General features: G+C 34.6%; 1 protein-coding gene across 1 annotated transcript; it reads left to right on the top strand.

Moving 5' to 3' along the window:
- Window positions 1-8,893: 8,893 nt before the first annotated feature.
- On the top strand, window positions 8,894-9,829 carry LOC124959169 (olfactory receptor 5W2-like). Its single transcript, XM_047517786.1, is given in 1 exon segment — window positions 8,894-9,829. A coding segment is annotated over 1 exon segment (933 nt). The 5' UTR covers window positions 8,894-8,896.
- Window positions 9,830-19,822: the final 9,993 nt, after the last annotated feature.

Here is a 19,822-nt window from a genome sequence, read left to right as displayed (position 1 = left end):
CAATGATAGAAAGTGTTATGCATCTATGAAGGAAAACATGCAGATGAAAAAGTACATTGGAGTGTGCAAGTGGGAACTGATGATGATTAGTAAAATCATCCCAAGATTCCCCATTGGGATAACAGAGTAGATGGAAAAAACACAGCCCAAAGAAGACTCAGAGGTCCTTGATGATCACTGAATCCCAGGAGAAGAAATTCCATCTTCAGAGTGTCATCTTCTCACATTATCTAGGGTGCTTCTGGATGGAATCATGACAGAGTAAAGATGACAGTGTTAATAATAACCTGAACACTTTTAGTGAAACTTTTAGTTTTCTAACCACAGAATCAGATCACCTGCAAATAGGCATAATTTGACTTCTTCATTTCCTATTTGCATATCTTTTATTTATTTCTTTTACGTAATTCCTTTGGCTTAAATTTCAACATTGTATTGAATAGGAATGGTAAGAATGGATATTCTTGTCTTGTTCCTAATTTTAGAGAAAATGATTCCTATTTTTTCCTATTAAATATGATATTGACTTTGTGTTTGTCATGTATAGCTTTATTGTAGTAAGGCAATTTTCTTCTATCACTGCTTTCTTCAAGGTTCTTATCATAGATAGTGCATATATTTTGTCAAAGGTTTTCTTCTGCATCTGTTGAGATTATCATTGGTTTTTGTTTGTTGGTTGGTTTGTGCTGTTCTTGGTTATATTTGTGTGGTGTATGGCATTGGTTGATTTGCTTACTTTGAATCAGCATTGTATTGCATCCCTGGACTGCAATCAACTTGATTATGATGTTTTTTTTTTAATGTTGTTTTAGTAAGCTTTTTTGCTGCTGTAACCAAAAGACCTGACAAGAACAATTTTAGAGGAATAGAAGTTTCTTTAACACAGTTTCAGAGGCCTCAATCCATAGATGGCCAATGACTGCTCTGTGCCAGAAAGGGAGAACATCGTGGCAGAAGAGCATGGTGGAGGAAAGCAGTCAGGGTATGGCCACAAGGAAGCAGAGAGAGAAAGTTCTGCTCACCAGGGACAAAGTATATACCCTAAAGGTGCGTTCCCAAAGGCCTGCCTCCTCCAGCCACACCTTACCTGCCTAGTTACCACCCAGTTAATCCCCACCAGTGGATTAATGTACTGATAAAATTAGGGCTCTTATAACCCAATTTTTCACCTCTAAATTTTCTTGCATTGTCTCACACAAGGTTGGGGGGGGGACACCTCACATCTAAACCATAACAAATGTATTGCTGAATTCTCTCTTCTGATATTATATTAAGGATTTCTGCATTTATATTAATCAAATATGTTGGTTTGTAGTTTTTTTTTCTTTACGTGTCCTTATACAGTTTTGGTATTAGGGTGATACAAGCTTCATGAAATGGGATTGCAAGCATTCCCTCCCTTTCAATGTCATGGACTAAGTTAAGGAATCTTGGAAATAATTCTTTAAAGAACTAGTAAAATTTGGTTGTAAATTCATCATTGGTTTTTTAATTGGTCTCTTTAGATTTTCTATGTCCTCTTCATTCTCTTTGTTCAGTTTTGGTAAATCATGTGTCTAGAAATTTATCCATTTCTTATATATTTTCCAATTTATTAAAACATAGTATTTCAATATAGTCCGTAATAATCCTTCTGATTTCAGTTGTGTTTGTTACAATTTTCCCATTTTTGTCTGTTATTTTATTAATTATAGGTAGGCCTCAGGGAAATGCAAATCAAAACTACACTGAGATTCATCTCACTTTAATTTGATTGACAATCATTGAGAATGCAAATAACAATAAACTCTGGTGAGGATGCAGGGTGAGGGAACACTTTTGTAGGTGGGAATGTAAAATAATACAGCCACTATGGAAGTCAGTATGGAGTAGCTTCAAAAAGCTACCAATACAACTTCCATAAGACCTAGCTATACCACTCCTCCACATTAATACAAAAAAATTAAATCAGCATAATTAGCATGTTTATCTATGTCTATAGCAGCACAATAACAATAGCCAAGTTATGGTTATCAATCCAGGTGTTCATTCACAGATGAATGGATAAGGAAAATGTCCTATATACACAATGGAGTTTTATTCATTCACAAGTAAGAATGGCATTATGCCATTTGTACAAAAAAGGATATATATGGAAACCATAACTCTGAGAGAAATAAATCAGGGAGAAAAGTATTGTATGTTTTCCTTCATATGTGCAAGCTACATGGAAAACAGGGAAATAAAAGGATTCAATGAAATTAGAAGGGAGGCCATTGGAGTAGAGATGGGGGTTCGGTAGAGGAAGGAAGATAGTGGGGAATTATTGGGCATTGAAATTGATCATATTGTGTATTTATGTATGTGCAGTATGCCACAACAAGACCCACCAGTCTGTATAATTGAGAAGTACCAACAAAAATAAATGAATAACCTGGGCACTGACCAAGGCCAAAAAATAAAATTAAAAAAAAAAAGAAAAACTTAAATTAAATAAAAGAATGATTGTGAGTACAGTTGAATATACTGATAGCAACTAGGCATTAGTGAAATTCTGATACTGCTGTTTGTCAATGACGAGTTCTGCTTCCTCAAATGTTGAAGTCTGAACATTAGAGAAGAAGCCAAGGCAAGTGTAGAAAGCAAATTTCACTTAAAAACAAAACAAAACAAAAAAAAAAAAACAGTAACACAGACCCAGAAGGGGGAAGTCCTAAGAAATAGGAACAGAGAGTCCTGCTCCTTTTATAGATTTTAGACTTTCTCTGTTCTTCTGCCCTCTTCCCCTCATCTCTTTCCTTCCTGCATAGTGACTAGACCCAGGGGAGGTGGGTGGGATGCCCAAAAGGTGAGAAGCAGGTGGGCTGGAAGGACCAAGGTGGAGGGATCAGGGCAGGAAGGGAGCACAGCCCAAGGTGCATTAATTAGAAGCTGCCTGTCTGCTCAGAGGGTACTTCATTAACAACCTCCTGGAGGGGCAGTATAGGCAGGTAATCTTGGTAATCAAAGGGCTCTAGAGTCAGTAATATTTCCATCTCCCAGGGGCAGCCTCCAACTTTTAGGACGAGAATGAGCCTCCATTTTCACCATCTGACAGGATTACCTATCTACACTGACTGTCTGTCTTTAATTGTTGCTTCAGTTCAATGCATAAGTTTTAATATATTTAAATGTAACCAGAAATTGGTTACCTCTGTCCTTAAATCAGTGTTTCCCACATTAAACAACAAGACCATCAAAACTCGCACAGACTTGGCTTCCCCTTTGAGGAAGGAAGGAATTCCTTAGAACTGTGTGAAATCCAGTGACAAAACAGAACAAAGATGCTGACTTCTGATGTACATGACTGGGTCCTAATCCTGTCTCTCTCGAGCTAGGAAACCTTGGGTAGGTTAACTGCTCAGTGAGTTTCTGTTTTCATCACCTTACCTAGCAATTTCAAATGTTAAATAAATCTTCTCCCACAGCCTCAATATTAGAATTTAACATGTTTGAGCATTTACTGTGGCATTCTTCATCTTTAAAGAAAAATTTAAAAGGGGTATTGAGTGTATTAAATGTATCAAATCTTACTTATAAAAATATTTTGGTTTTGCCTTACTAAATCAAAAAATATAGTGATTTCTGATAATTCTTTCATACCTTTTACTCAATGTTACTGCTCTAAATATATACTGCTCTAAATATTTTACATTGTTACATTTATTAAAACTGTTAATGAAACTCAAATGTCTCTGAAAATCACATCCATGTTTTCTGTTCATACAAATTTAGATTTAAATTTCAAATTATTTTTTTAAAATAAATTTGATTATGTATAATGTATATGGATGATATCACCTGTTGCCTTTAGATAGTAAAGTGATTACTACAGAAGGCAGGTTCACATATCTATCATTTCATATTATTCCCAAATCTTACAGCCTTTCAGACCTTGCTTTTGGAATTTATTCATCTTTTACTACTGGATATTTTCTTATCAAATTTTTAGACTAATTTTTTCAGGTAAGGAAACAAAGCAACAAGAATTTGAACAGTTTTCAGATAAATCAAAGACTAAGAGCAACTTAACCAAATAATTGAATTTATTACAGGCTACTTGATTTCTAACAGGTTCCATTTAAAAAATGAAATGAGATGATTGAATGAGTATAAAGATATTAATCAATCCCATTCACTAGTTTTTATCTTTTGGTTCTCTGTGCCATATATCCTTGATTTAAATATCACTACAATAAGACAAAGAAAATATCAATCACCACATAAAATTTTCTTGTTCCATTTTTCAACTTACTTTCATACCACTTCAGGAAGTCACATGCATTTCATGAGCATTTTGGATTCATATGCATTTTGTCACTGTAGAGTAGATTTTGTTTTGATATAATTTTTATAAGTGGTGGTGTTTTCCCCAAACACCACAATTATTGTGAGATTCCTTCATACTATTGCATGATTTAGTAATTTAATCCTTTTTATTGATGGGTATATTTCCAATATAGGAATATGCTAGTTTGTGTAACCATTGACATTGATAAAATTGAACTATTCCTAGTATTTGGATATTAGAAATGAAACGGTTATAAACACCCACTGAAAAATCATTGTATGAACATGGGACTTGACTTCTCTTAGGCAGTACCCAAGAATTAAATAGCTGTATTGCAGCACAGGTCTATGTGTAACTTTCTTAGAAATTTCCCATGTGTATTCCAAAATGCAACATTATACGTGCTCACCAGCAGTTCATGAGAGTTCAGATTCTACAATATTTTCATTAATAATACATACGACTTTTTAAATTTTTATTTCATGTATTGTTGCAGGTATATCATGATACCTCATTTTAGCTTTAATTATCACTTCCCTACTAACCACAGATGATGTTCATTTTCTCAAGCATTAATTTTTTCATTCAAATATCTTCTTTGGAGAAGTTTCTATTTAAACCTCTGCTCCTTTTATTTTTTTTTTTAGTAAGATTGGTTGTTTTCTTATTATTGATATGAGTTCTTTATATTCTGACTACAAGTTGTTTGTCAGATCTAAGGCCCTCAAAAGCTTTCTTCAGACTGTGAGAAAACACATACTTGTCTACATACACACAGGCATATGCACCAGAATGTTTATGTGTGTATATGGATATAGGGTGTAGTATTAAAAATAAGTGCTTTCTGAAAAAGCACATGTCTAATTATATTCTCTCCACATTGTTCTAGTTAATTGTTGCTACATAAAATCGTAGAACATAGGGCTCAAAATAACCAGTATTGTTATTTTGCTTATCTTCCTATTGACTGAAGTCACACTGTGGCATACAGTGGACAGCTGGGCTAAGTGGAAGAGTGTCACACAAGTGACAACAGAGTGTGAATGTCAAGAAAGACAAGCTCATCAGGTCCTCTCAACTCTTCATATAGTCTCAGAGTGGGTTACCTTGTTACTTAACTTATTAGGGGACAGCTTGTGACTCTTTCAGAATAAATTCTTAAAGACTGAAACAGCATTACCTAGAATGATTTCTCTGTTTTGTTGGTCAAGCAATTATATGACAACAAAACTTTAAAGGGAGGCTAAATGAACACTGTGTTTCTAAGGGAGATGTATCTAAATGCTTACCACTATCTTCAGTCTGTCAAAACTACCAACGGCCCATTGTGGAAAATCTTAAAAATTTCTCATACTAAATTCTTCACTTCCTAACTGTTAACATTTTATATAAGTAGCAACTATGTGTGTGTTCTCCTTTTCTTTTTGATATACATAACCCTCACAAACAAATATTCGAACAATACTTATTTAGAAGAATGACAGACATTTCAATCAACCAATCTGGAAGAAGGGGTTGACTCTGATACTTTGAAGTAGCCCAATCAAATCAAATACTGCAGTGACAGACCAAGGTTCAAGAAATGTGAAGAATCTCATTGATATCTGATATTTGGAGTATATAAAATAGAGCCTTCCAGTATTTTCTAATTTAGCAAAGAATTGTATTGTACCAATGAAATTGTTTCCCAAGACATTTGTAACTATCTTTTTAGGAAGATTGTTACCTATGTACAATATTTAAGTGAATCATCCATACACATATAAGCTATATTCGTACAAAAAATTCTGCAAATACAGTGTACTTCTAAGTTTTGATCTCTGGTCTCTAAATTAACCAAAAATATTTAGTAGCCAATTAACTCTATGAAATCTTTTACAACAGATTACAGAGAATACAAAAAAAAGTGAATTTTATTTCTAAAGGCTTAAATTTAGTAGTGAAATCCTCATATGGATAAATTACACATAATTCAAAAAGCAGTGTATTAGCTACACAGTATGCAACCTAATCATAAAGTCAAAGGTATGTGGATGGATGGATGGCATGGTTGGGGCAGGAATGTGACATGGCTGGGTAAAGAATGTAAATTTTAATATTGATATTGATGAGAGTATTCCCAGCATTATTATTAGAACAGATAAGAATAGAAACAAACCAGATATCTCCAGTAGAAATGAATAAACAAAGGGTCTTATATTCATAAAATGAAATGCTATGCAGTCATAAAATGGAACGAGATTTAGCAACTTGCTACGACATGGGTAGATTCTGACAGAAGGCTGCTAAGGAGAGAAGACTGATAGAAGGGGACATGTATCATATGCCTCTTTAATATTTAGAATAAGTAAACACTTAGAACCAGAAAATAAAGTTTCCAAGGACTACAGGTCAGAGAGAAGTTGGAGTGACCCCCAATACATGTGTTTTTTAATGGGTGTTGAAAAATGTTCTGGAAGCAGAGTGTTGAAGGCTACATAACCTTGTGAATATACTACATCCATGGAATTTTGTCACTAGAAGTGTATGGTTTATAAAATATGAATGATATCTCAATATAATAATTGCAGAAAGGTATTAATACTTCATTAAGACTAAGCATAATATTTAAAAAGACAGAAAAAAATGAACAAAAGCAAAGTGTGCGAAATAATTAACTTGGGGACTGATGTCACTTACATTAACCTTTTATTATATAGAGTTTATCATTATTATTATAATTATTTTTACAGAATGAATTTTGATTAATTGTTCACAAATGGGATACAATTTTTCATTTCTATGACTGTGCATGATGTAGATTCACATCATTCATGTAACCATACGTAATGTAATGATGTCTGTCTCATTCCATCACCTTTCATACCCCAGTCTTCCTCCCTCTTATTCCCCTCTACATAATCTAAAGTTCCTCCATTCTTCTCTCATCTCCCACCCCCATTAAGCTTTAGTTGAACAAGAAGTACATAGACCATATTTTATAGTAAAAGATACATATGTATTGTATGTAGTTTACACCATGAAATTAACTCATGGTTTTCATCCTGTCATACATCAGTTTAGTAATAGCCAATAATAAAAACTCAATCTTTCATAAAGATGTGGATGTATTCAGAGGGAAAAATACACAACCATAAATATAATTAAGCCATAAGTTTGCATAACAACAAAGCCCGAGGGAATAGCTTCAGAGAGTTAAGTCCCAAAGGTTACCTGGTATAATTTCAAGTTATCTGCTTAGGGTTCAGTTATCAAAGAACAGCTCATGTCAGGTAAGCTCCTGAGTTTCCAAACTCAAAGACTTGAGGTTTAAAGAAATTACATTTCAAAAAAAAAAAAGTCTGAATAAGAATCATGTTATGCCAGCTTACTTTATTCCATGAATCCTGATCTAATGATCAGAAATGAAAATTTCTTCTCAAAACTGGAAGACAAAAGTAAATTTCCTATCCACGAAATAACATTTTACTAATTTTATTTTAATATAGCTTCATAAGCAAATGTTTTATACCTGTTTGTATTTATAACAATTTAAGGGGTTTTGTTTTAGTTTTGCTGTTTTGTTTTTAGTTGATAAATATTTGAGGTACTGCATTGTAAATAACTATATATGAAAATTCAATTCAGTGTGAATCACATAGTGTTGTTACTTAGGCCAAAATCAGCAAAAAAAAAAAAAAATCACCTATATACATTCCTTACTATTTCCCATATTTCCATTAAGAATCATACATATGATCACCTTAAAAGTACATAAAATACATATATGCTTTAGTAAAATATGCCTATTAAACTCTTTATTCTTTTTTCATTTTTAAATATAAAAGTCTACTTAAGATCAAGTTGCAATGTAAATGTATAGAAATGATGGTGTTCCTTCTTTATTTTTGGCATTCTTGTGCAGATCAGTAGGCTTATCCTTTAATTCAAGGCTACCCATAAAAATAGGTAACAATCATTGTGGTAAAATCATACCACATTTATTAAAACACAGAAAGAAAGGAATAGTTATTTTATATTTCACAAATACTAAAAACCACATATAATAATAACAGTAGAGTAACAATTTTTATTTTTAGTCGTCAGTGATATTCTTACTATTTCTAGAACTACTACAATGAACTTTTAAACCAGTCAGGATTTTTGAGAACAAATGTAAGTGGAATTACCCTTTTTGTCTATGTGAATGTTGTAGATTCTGTACCTGTGATAGTCTCTCTAGTGTGCCTCCATATTATTTGGCAGATGAACACAGATTTCAGTATAGTAAAAGTAAACTCCCTAATGTAAGGGGTAAGATCCAGAGAAATTAATGAAATTGTAGAAAGGCATATATTTCTTGAATAACATTCAGATTTGAATCAGAACTTTCCATCTGCTTTCTTGGATTTATTCATTATGATTGTCAAGCAGATGCAATTATTCTTTAAAGAGTGATATATGCATGTTTGTTTTTCTGAGACTAAAAAAGAAGATCACAGAAAGAAGTGGCGTTCTGCCATATAGATACTTGTGAATGTAAAGAATAAAACACAAATCTATCTTTTTATATAATTTTTCCAAAAGTTTAGGCAAGAACAAAGAAGAATGGACAGGGGAAATTGTTCCTCAGTGACTGAATTCATTTTCACAGGAATTGCCATTAACCCTGGGATGATGAGCACCCTATTTGCTATGTTTCTACTTGTTTATCTCATTAATATTCTGGCGAATCTTGGAATGATCTTCTTAATTAGAGTGGATTCCAAGCTTCACACACCAATGTAGTTTTTCCTCAGCCACCTCTCCTTCTGTGACCTCTGCTACTCCACAGTGATTGGACCCAAGATGCTGGTCGACATATTTGCCAGAAATAAATCAATTTCCTTCCTTGGCTGTGCTGTGCAGTTCTTGGTCTTTTGTATCATTGCAGATTCTGAGTGTCTACTGCTGGCAGTGATGGCCTTTGACTGGTACAAGGCCATCAGTAACCCCTTGCTGTATACAGTCAACATGTCTAGCAGAGTTTGCTATCTACTCATGGCTGGAGTTTACCTTGTTGGGCTGGGAGATGCTTTGATACACACAACATTAACATTTTGCGTATGTTTCTGTGGATCTAATGAGGTTAATCATTTCTTTTGCAATGTCCCTCCTCTCCTGTTACTGTCTTGCTCTGACACACAGGTCAATGAGTTAGCGATATTCACCATTTTTGGTTTTATTGAACTGAGTACCTTTTCTGGAGTCCTGGTCTCTTATTGCTACATCATCTCATCTATCTTAAAGATCCGCTCTGCTGAGGGGAGGCTCAAAGCTTTCTCCACCTGTGCCTCCCACCTAACTGCAGTTGCAGTATTCCAGGGAACTATGCTCTTCATGTATTTTCGACCAAGTTCTTCCTACTCTCTAGATCAGGACAAAATGAGCTCACTGTTTTACACCCTTGTGATTCCCATGTTGAACCCTCTGATTTATAGCCTCCGGAACAAAGATGTGAAAGAGGCCCTGCAAAAACTGAAAAATAAAAGATGGACTTAAGTAATTTTAATATCTGTAGATAAATTTGCTTCAGAATGGAATGTACATTTTAGATATGTGCATATTTATAGTGAAAGTTTTTAATATATTGCATGATACACAGAAGGAAAATTCTTTCATGTAGTTTAATTTATTAAATATGTCTTTGTACTGAAGTCTAATTATTAAAAACGTTGCAACTGTACAAACATATCCTGCTTGATTTTTTGTCTTAAATGAGCATATTGTCTCCATCTCTGAAAAAATTATCCTCAAATTTTTAATTTTCTCAGTTTTCTTTGCTCATTCTCCTATTCATGCATTATTTTAATTACACTAAGATTTAGTAAATGCTTATTAACTGCCTTTTACATATTTTTGTGCCTGTTTCATTGTGAATTTATGAGTTCATAGACTAGTGAATATTACATTCTGGTTAAGTTTTTTCATTCACTTATTAACATTAATCAATTAAGTGACAGAAATAGACCTTAAAACAACCCCAAAATAAAAAAGATGGTGAGTTACATTCCAAAGCAAAAATGTTTAAATGCAGTGTGCAGGAGAACGTCTTCCTTGAATGGAAAAGATCAGTTTCGTGTTTAAAATTTTTAAGAGAAAATGATTTTTGGCAGAGTTCGACAACCAGGGAAGTCTTCAGTGAGTTGGACAAATCCATGATATTTGAAAAGCAAAGGAGTCTGACAATGTTAGGCTATTAAAAAAAGAATTAAAATGACCGTGGCAAAGAATATCTTGTAATGAAATTATTAAATTCATCATCTCCATAATTTCCAGAAGAATTTCTTTCCCTCTTCCTCATTATCAGTCCCATCAATTGATTATCTGTCCTCCACAAACATTCACTTCCCAAAAATATTGTACAATGGCACCATTTTTGCTTCAGAATGGAGTACTCCTTCCTTGTTTCAAATCACTTGCCTCATGTCTGGGACACAAAGTGGATAAGCAAACAAATATTAAAAATGCCAAATAGCAAAGTAGTTGTAAGTACATAATAAATTAAAAGAAATAAATAATTGATGATATGATATTTGCTACACACACACACACCAAATTTCTTTAAAAAAAGTACATAAACTTGTGTGTACAAATGCAATGAATTCACAATGATGTGGATTTTAATTTAATAGGAAGTAAATGGCATACATCTATGTATGTTCTTGATGTTTGCCTTTATCTCCGTTTTCTATTTTTATGATGACTCAAGTACTGATTAAACTTCTTGAGAAAACATGGAAATGGCCACATTTTAAGAACCCAGGAAGACATAGGGCATACTTAATTATCCTTTCCAATTATGAAAGTAAAAGCCACTGGGTCTCTCAGGTTTTCTGGCTGTCTCTGTATGAAAATACCTCAGAATAAAAGGAAAGCCCACAAAGACCTCTGCTTTCAAGGTGGCGGGTAAAACATTGTGACAGGTTAGGAGAAATTATCCTGGTGGAAAATAAAAATGAGGGACTCTTGTTTTCAGTAAAAGGCTTTATGCATTTCCACCTGTACCACATTTTCTCAATTAACACCCCCTACTCTCTTGCAACATGTACTTATAAACACTGCCATTGTTTGTTCCCCGGAATATTAACATCATACACCCAGAATGGTGCTACTCAGAGATGAGGCCTTGGAGAAGTGACAAATTCATGACAGATCATTCAGGAATGGTTTAATGCCCTCCCTTATAAAAAAGGACCAAAAAGTTCCCTTGCACTTGACTTCCATACTCCAGAATTATGATAAATGAATTCATGCTCTTTGTAAGCCCTTATGGTTTAGATATGACATATTCTCCAGAGTTCAAGTGTGAAACAATGCAAGAGTATTCAGAGGTAAAATGATGAGTTTATGAGACCTAAAACCTAATCATTGGATTAATTTGATAATATGAATTAACTGGGTAATAACAGTAGGCAGGTAGGCTATAGCTGAAGTAAATAGGTCACTTGGGCATGTCTATTGATTTATATTTTACCCCTAGTAAGTGGAGCTGTTTCTCTCTCTGCTTTCTGGTTGCCATGTCCTGAGATGGTTTCTGCTTCAATGTTCTTCCACTGTGATATTCTGTCTTATCTCAGACCCAGAGTAATAAAGTTGGGTGTCTATGAAATGAGGCCTCTGGAACCATGGAATCTATAACCTTCTCCTCCTCTAAAATAGTTTAAATCTTTTCATCAGAGTAATGAAAATGCTGGCTAAAACAAAATTGGTACTAAAAAGTGGGGTCATTGCTCTAATTGACCATGTATGTGGTTCAAAAATCTTTGAAAACAGAATCTTCAGGGGACGAACTTTGAAAATTTAGAGAAGCAAGCAGGAAAAGCATTAGAATGTTGAAAGTGGACATTAATGGGCAGTTCTGGAGGCAACTCTGAAGAACAGAATGCCAATAGAACTGTGGACAGTAAAGATTGGGCTCATGAGGTTTTATGGGAGAACAACCCTAAAGGAAATTAAACTAGAGGTCATTTGTGTTACATTCTGGCAAAGAAGTTCTCTCCATTTTGCCCATGTCCTGAGACTTTCTGTAAGGTTGAATTTAAATGTAATATTCTAGTTAATCTGGCAGAGTAAATTTCTTTCTCTCTCTCTTTTTTTTAATTGTCCTAGTAACATATTTTTTCCTTTATTTTTTTTTAATTATTGTACACAAATGGGATACATATTGTTTCTCTGGTTTGTACATGGAACAAAGGCATACAATTTGTGCAATCGTAAATTTACATAGGGTAATGTTGTTTGATTCATTCTGTTATTTTTTCCCTCCCTCCCAACCTCCCACCCCTCTATTCCCTGTATACAGTCCTTCCTTCCTCCATTCTTTCCACCCTCCCTAACCCTACCCTAAACCTAACCCTAACCCTAACACAAACCCCTCCTACGCCCCATTATGTGTCATCATCTGCTTATCAGATAGATCATTCGATCCTTGTTTTTTTGAGATTGGCTTATCTCACTTAACATGATATTCTCCAATTTCATCCATTTGCCTGCAAATGCCATAATTTTATCATTCTTTATGGTGGGGTAATATTCCATTGTGTATATTTACCACAGTTTCTTTATCCATTCATCAACTGAAGGACATCTAGGTTGATTCAACAATCTGGCTATTGTAAATTGAGCAGCTATGATCATTGATGTGACTGTATCTCTATAGTATGCTGATTTTAAGTCCTTTGGGTATAGGCCAAGGAGTGGGATACCTGGGTCAAATGGTGGCTCCATTCCAAGTTTTCTAAGGAGTCTCCACACTGCTTTCCAGAGTGGCTGCACTAATTTGCAGCCCCACCAGCAATGTAAGAGTGTACCTTTCTCCCCACATCCTCGCCAACACCTGTTGTTGCTTGTATTCTTGATAATAGCCATTCTAATTGGGGTGAGATGGAATCTTAGGGTGGTTTTGATTTGCATTTCTCTTATTAATAGAGATGTTGAACATTTTTCCATATGTTTGTTGATTGCTTGTAGATCTTCTTCTGTGAAGTGTCTGTTCATTTCCTCACCCATTTGTCGATTGGATTATTTGTATTCTTGGTGTAGAGTTTTTTGAGTTCTTTATAGATTCTGGAGATTAGTGCTCCATCTGAAGTATGATTGGCAAAGATTTTCTCCCACTCTGTAGGCTCTTTTTTCGCATTGCTGATATTTTCCTTTGCTGAGAGAAAGCTATTTAGTTTGAATCTATCCCAGGTATTGATTCTTGCTTTTATTTCTTGTGCTATGGGAGTCCTGTTGAGGAACTCTGGTCCTAAGCCGACATGTTGAAGCTCTGGACCTACTTTTTCTTCTGTAAGATGCAGGGTCTCTGGTCTGATTCCGAGGTCCTTAATCCATTTTGAGTTTAGTTTCATGCAGGGTGAGAGATAGGGGTTTAGTTTCATTCTGTTGCATATGGATTTCCAATTCTCCCAGCACCATTTGTTGAAGAGGCTATCTTTTCTCCACTGCATATTTTTGGCACCTTTGTTTAGTATTAGAAAATTATATTTATTTGGGTTTGTGTCTGTGTTCTCTATTCTGTACCATTGATCTACCTGTCTATTTTGGTTCCAATACCATGCTGTTTTTGTGACTATTGATTTGTAGTAGATTTGAAGATCTAGTGTTGCCATACCCACTGTTTCATTCTTCCTGCTAAAGATTGCTTTAGCTATTCTGGGTTTCTTATTCTTCCAGATGAATTTCATGATTGCTTGCTCTATTTCTGTAAGGTACATCATTGGGATTTTAATTGGAATTGCATTGAATCTGTATAGCACTGTTAGTAGTATGGCCATTTTGACAATATTAATTCTACTTATCCAAGAACATGGGAGATCTTTCCATCTACTAAGATTTTCTTTAATTTCCTTCTTTAGTGTTCTGTAGTTCTCATTGTAGAGGTCTTTCACCTCTTTTGTGAGATTGATTCCCAAGTATTTTATTTTATTTGAAGCTATTGTGAATGGGTAGTTTTCCTAATTTCTCTTTCTGAAGATTCATCACTTATGTATAAAAATGCATTGGATTTATGAGCAATGATCTTATATCCTACTAGTTTAGTGAATTCACTTATGAAATCTAAAAGTTTTCTGGTGGAATTTCCTGGTTCCTCTAAGTATATAATCATATCATTAGCAAAAAGTGATAGTTTGAGTTCCACTTTTCCTATTCATATCCCTTTAATTTCTTTGGTCGGTCTAATTGCTCTGGTTAGAGTTTTGAGGACAATGTTGAATAGAAGTGGTGAAAGAGGACATCTCTGCCTTGTTCCAGTTTTTAGGGGGAATGCTTTCAATTTTACACCATTTAGAATTATATTAGCCATGGGCTTAATATAAATAGCCTTTACAATATTAAGGAATGTTCCCACTATCCCTATTTTTTCTAGTGTTTTGAGCATGAAGGGGTGCTGTATTTTATCAAATGCTTTTTCTGCATCTATTGAAATAATCATGTGATTCTTGACTTTAAGTCTGTTGATATGGTGAATTACATTTATTGATTTCCTGATGTTGAACCAACCTTGCATCCCTGGGATGAAACTCACTTGATCATGGTGCACTATCTTTTTAATATGTTTTTGTATGCAATTTGCTAAAGTTTTGTTGAGAATTTTTGCATCGATGTTCATTAAGGATATTGGTCATAAATTTTCTTTCCTTGATGTGTCTCTGTCTGGTTTAGGTGTCAGGGTAATCTTGGCTTCATAGAATGAATTTGGGAGGGTTCCCTCCTCTTCTATTTCATGGAATACTTTGAGAAGTATTGGAATGAGCTCTTCTTTAAAGGTTTTGTAGAACTCGGCTGAGAACTCATCTGGTCCTGGGCTTTTTTTGTTGGTAGGCTTTCGATGACTTCTATTTCATTACTTGAAATTGGTCTATTTAAATTGTGTATGTCCTCCTCATTCAGTTTAGGCAATTCATATGTCTCTAGAAACCTGTTGATGTCTTTGAAATTTTCTATTTTGTTGGAGTATAGATTTTCAAAATAGCTTCTAATTATGTTTTGTATTTCAATGGTGTCTGGTGTGATATTTCCTTGTTCATTCCGAATTTTAGTAATTTGGGTTTTCTCTCTTCTTCTCTTTGTTAGTGCGGCTAAGGGTTTATCAATTTTGTTTATTTTTCAAAGAACCAACTTTTTATTTTGTCAATTTTTTGAATTGTTTCTTTTGTTTCAAATTCATTGATTTCAGTTCTGATTTTAACTATTTCCTCTCTTCTACTGCTTTTGGTGGTGTTCTGTTCTTTTTCTAGGGCTTTGTGCTGTAGTGTTAGGTCGTTTATTTGTTGATTTTTTCTTCTTTTATTGAATGCACTCCATGAAATAAATTGTCCTCTAAGTGCTGCTTTCATAGTGTCCAAGAGATTTTGATATGTTTCTTTGTTCTCATTTACCTCTAAGAATATTTTAATTTCTTTCCTGATATCTTCTATGATCCATTTGTCATATAATAGCATATTGTTTAATCACCAGGTGTTGGAGTAGTTTCTGTTTTTTACTTTTTCATTTATTTCTAATTTCAATCATTATGTTCTGATAGAATACACGGTAGTGTCTCTATCTTCTTGTATTTACTAACGTTAGCTTTGTGGCATAATATATGGTCTATTTTAGAGAAGGATCCGTGTGCTGCTGAGAAGAAAGTATATTCCCAATTTGTTGGATGGTATATTCTGTAAATGTCCGTAAATTATTGATTGTGTTATTGAGATCTATGGTTTCTTTGTTCAATTTTTGTTTGGATGATCTGTCCAGTGTGAGAGAGGCATGTTAAAATCACCGAGTATTATTGTGTTATGGTCTATTTGGTTTCTGAAATTGAGAAGGATTTGTTTGACATACATGGATGAGCCAATGTTTGGGGCATAGATATTTATGATTGTTATGTCTTGCTGATTTATGCTTCCCTTAAGCAGTATGAAATGTCCTAATTTATCCCTTCTGACTAGTTTTGGCTTGAAGTCCACAATATCTGAAATGAGGATGAATACTCCAGCTTTTTTGCTGAGTCCATATGCGTGGTATGTTTTTCCCCATCCTTTCACCTTTAGTCTATGGGTATCTTTTTCTATGAGATGAGTCTCTTGCAGGCAACATATTGTTGTAAATTTCTTTTTAATCCAATCTGCCAGTCTATGTCTTTTGATTGATTAGTTCAGGCCATTAATATTAAGGGTTACTATTGAGATATGATTTGTATTCCCGGTCATTTGGCTCTTTTTTTTTTTTTTTTGACATGACTTGGCTTCTCCTTTATTTGACAATTCCTTTAGGATAGTTCCTCCCTTTGCTGATTTGCATCGTTGTTTTTCATCTCTTCCTCATGGAATATTTTGCTGAGAATGTTCTGTAATTCTGGCTTTCTTTTTGTAAATTCTTTTAGCTTTTGTTTATCATGGAAGGATTTTATTTCATCATCAAATCTGAAGGTGAGTTTTGCTGATTATAAGATTCTTGGTATCCATGTTCTTTCAGGGCTTGAAAAATGTTGTTCCAAGCCCTTCTAGCTTTTAGGGTCTGGATTGAAAAATCTGCTGATATTTGTATTGGTTTCCCCCTGAATTTAATTTGGTTCTTTTCTCTCACAGCCTTTAAAATTCTGTCTCTATTTTGTATGTTAGGTATTTTCATTATAATGTGCCTTGGTGTGGGTCTATAGTAATTTTGTGTATTTGGAGTCCTATAAGCCTTTTATACTTGATTTTCCATTTCATTCTTCAGATTTGGGAAATTTTCTGATATTATTTCATTGAATAGATTGTTCATTCCTTTGGTTTGTTTCTCTAAGCCTTCCTCAATCCCAATAATTCTTAAATTTGCTCTTTTCATGATATCCCATAATTCTTGTAGATTCTGTTCATGATTTCTTACCATCTTCTCTGTTTGGTCAACTTTGTATTCAACATTAAATATTTTTTCTTCAATATCTGAGGTTCTATCTTCCAGGTGTTCTATCCTATTGATTATGCTTTCTATGTAGTTCTTAATTTGGTTTATTGTTTCCTTCATTTCAAGGATTTCTGTTTGTTTTATTTCAATATCTCTAACTCTTTATTGAAATGATCTTTTGCTTCCTGTATTTACTCTTTTAACTGTCAATTGGTGCAATCATTAAATGCCTGCATTTGCTCTTTCATCTCATCATTCAATGCCTGCATTTGCTCTTTCATTTCATCGTTTGCTTCCTGATTGTTTTAATTATGTACATTCTGAACTCCCTTTCTGACATTTCTTCTGCTATGCTGTCATTGTATTTTATTGATATAACATCAAGATTTGTTTGGGGCATTTTTTTCCCTTGTCTTCTCATATTGTTCAGGTATCAGTGGATCGATGAGATATTGCAGATTTCCTCTATTGACTTATAGTGTCCCTGAAGATTTCTAGTATATCCTCTCTTAGCCTTCAGTAGCCTGAAGTCTTGGAGGAATTTGATAATGCGGTGTTCCACAAGGAAGCTGCCTCTCTAGGGGTGGTGACCCTCAGGTGGGGTATATTCCCTGCTAGTGGGCAGAGGTGCCTCCACTTGTTGACCAATGGTCATCCAAAGGTGAACTAGGCTGTGGGCTGAGGCAAGGCCTGTTTGGGCCTGTGTCTCTGGTTTTACCATCCTTGTGGGAAAACCTCACCCGGCAGGGAAGACTCACCCAGGAAATTTCAATATTTTGCAGCATTCAAGTGATGTCATAACTATTATTGGAAGCATTTAGCCAAATTTATTGTGATAACCAGTAGCAAAGAACAAAGCAGCATCATTTGAAGACTTGCAGTTTGTCTAGAAAAGTGGAAGTACAGCTGGGGCTAATGAAGATATGGTTGTTACAGAGATAACAGTCACTGAAAACATGCTTAGTAATTTACTAGGGAAAATAGGAAAGATGGCCTAAAAGCATCTCAGAAATTGGCAAGACCATTCTCATTAAATGCCCAAGGGAATAAAAAGAGTAAAAATTCCTTTGAGAAGAGACCAGTTGGACACCCTGTTTACACAAAGGCTCCCAGGAAGTGGTTTCACTGTGCTCAGCCAGCCAGTCTCTCAAAGACTGCTTCAACCTGTGTCCCAGGAGGCTTGACAACTTCTCAATATGGCAGCAGACCTTGGCATCACACACACCACATTGTTCTGGTTCTGCAGGGTTTCAGGGTTAGAGGGCCATGGAGCTGTCCACTGAGATTTCAAAGGAAGGCCTCAGAGACCAAGCAAAGTGTACGAGCTTCAGAGTTCCTTGGGGATGTCTCATAAAGGGTGATACTTAAAGAACTGAGAAGAAATATGAAGCTTCAGTGGAGACCCTCAGATTAAGAGATGCTAGTGTTGTGAATTATCTTTTCACGAAAGCTGTAGAAACCCAGCAGATATAATTCAAGAGAGAAGCCATAGAGACTAAAATCATCAACATGATAGGGTCAGAGCTATAGGAGCCCATTGGAGAGAACATCATGATGTAAAATGCTCCAGATACTGAACTTACAGCTACAGAGCTTGTTTTTCCAGCTGGATGTTGGTTTAGCTTTGGTCCCATTCTTCTTTCTATTCCACTGTTTCTCTCTTGTGGAAAGAAAATGTTTATTTATTTATTTATTTATTTATTGTGTGAATTAGGAAGTTTTTATTTTCTTAAAAATTTTTAAAATTTATTCTAATTATTTATGCATGACAGTAGAATTCATTTTGACACATCATACCTAAGTGGAGTATAACTTCTCATTCTTCAGATTAAACATGATGTAGAATCACACATGTCATGTAAACATGTATGCACATTGAGTAACAATGTTCAATTCATTTTACTATCATTTCTACCCCCACACCCACTCTTCTACCTTTACTCCCTTCTGTCTAGTCCAAAATACCTCTATTCTCTCCCCATCCGTTATTGTGAGTTAGCATTGCATATTAGAGAAAACACTCAGTTTTTGGTTCTTTGGGATTTACTTATTTCACTTAGAATAATAATCTCCTGTTCCATCCATTTACTGGCAAATGTCATAATTTCATTCTTATTTAAGGCTTAGTAATATTCCACTGCATATATATACCACAGTTAGTTTATCCATTCATCTGTTGAAGGGCATCTAGGTTGGTTCCATAATTTAGCTCTTGTGAATTGAGGTGCTATAAACATTGATGTGGCTGTGTCACTATAGCATCCTGATTTTAAGTCCTTTGGGTATAAATCTAGACATGGGATGACTTGGTCAAATGATTGTTCCATTCCAAGTTTTCTTAGGAATTTCTATATTGATTTTTAGAGTGGTTCCACCGATTTGCATTCCCACCAGCAATCTATGAGTGTACCTTTTTCCCAACATTCTCACCAACATTTATTGTTGCTTGTATTTATGATAGCAAACATTCTAACTGGATTGGAATGGAATCTCAGTGTAGTTTTGATTTGCATTTCTCTAATTGCTTGAGATGTTGAACATATTTTCATATATTTGTTGATCAATCGTATTTCTTTTTCTGTGAAATATCTGTTCAATTCCTTAGCCAGTAAT

Source organism: Sciurus carolinensis, chromosome 11, assembly GCF_902686445.1.
Source record: "Sciurus carolinensis chromosome 11, mSciCar1.2, whole genome shotgun sequence".
Classification (NCBI taxonomy): Eukaryota; Metazoa; Chordata; class Mammalia; order Rodentia; family Sciuridae; genus Sciurus; species Sciurus carolinensis.
The sequence above is the reverse complement of the archived record's forward strand: the minus strand, read 5'-3'. Positions and strand labels throughout refer to the sequence as shown.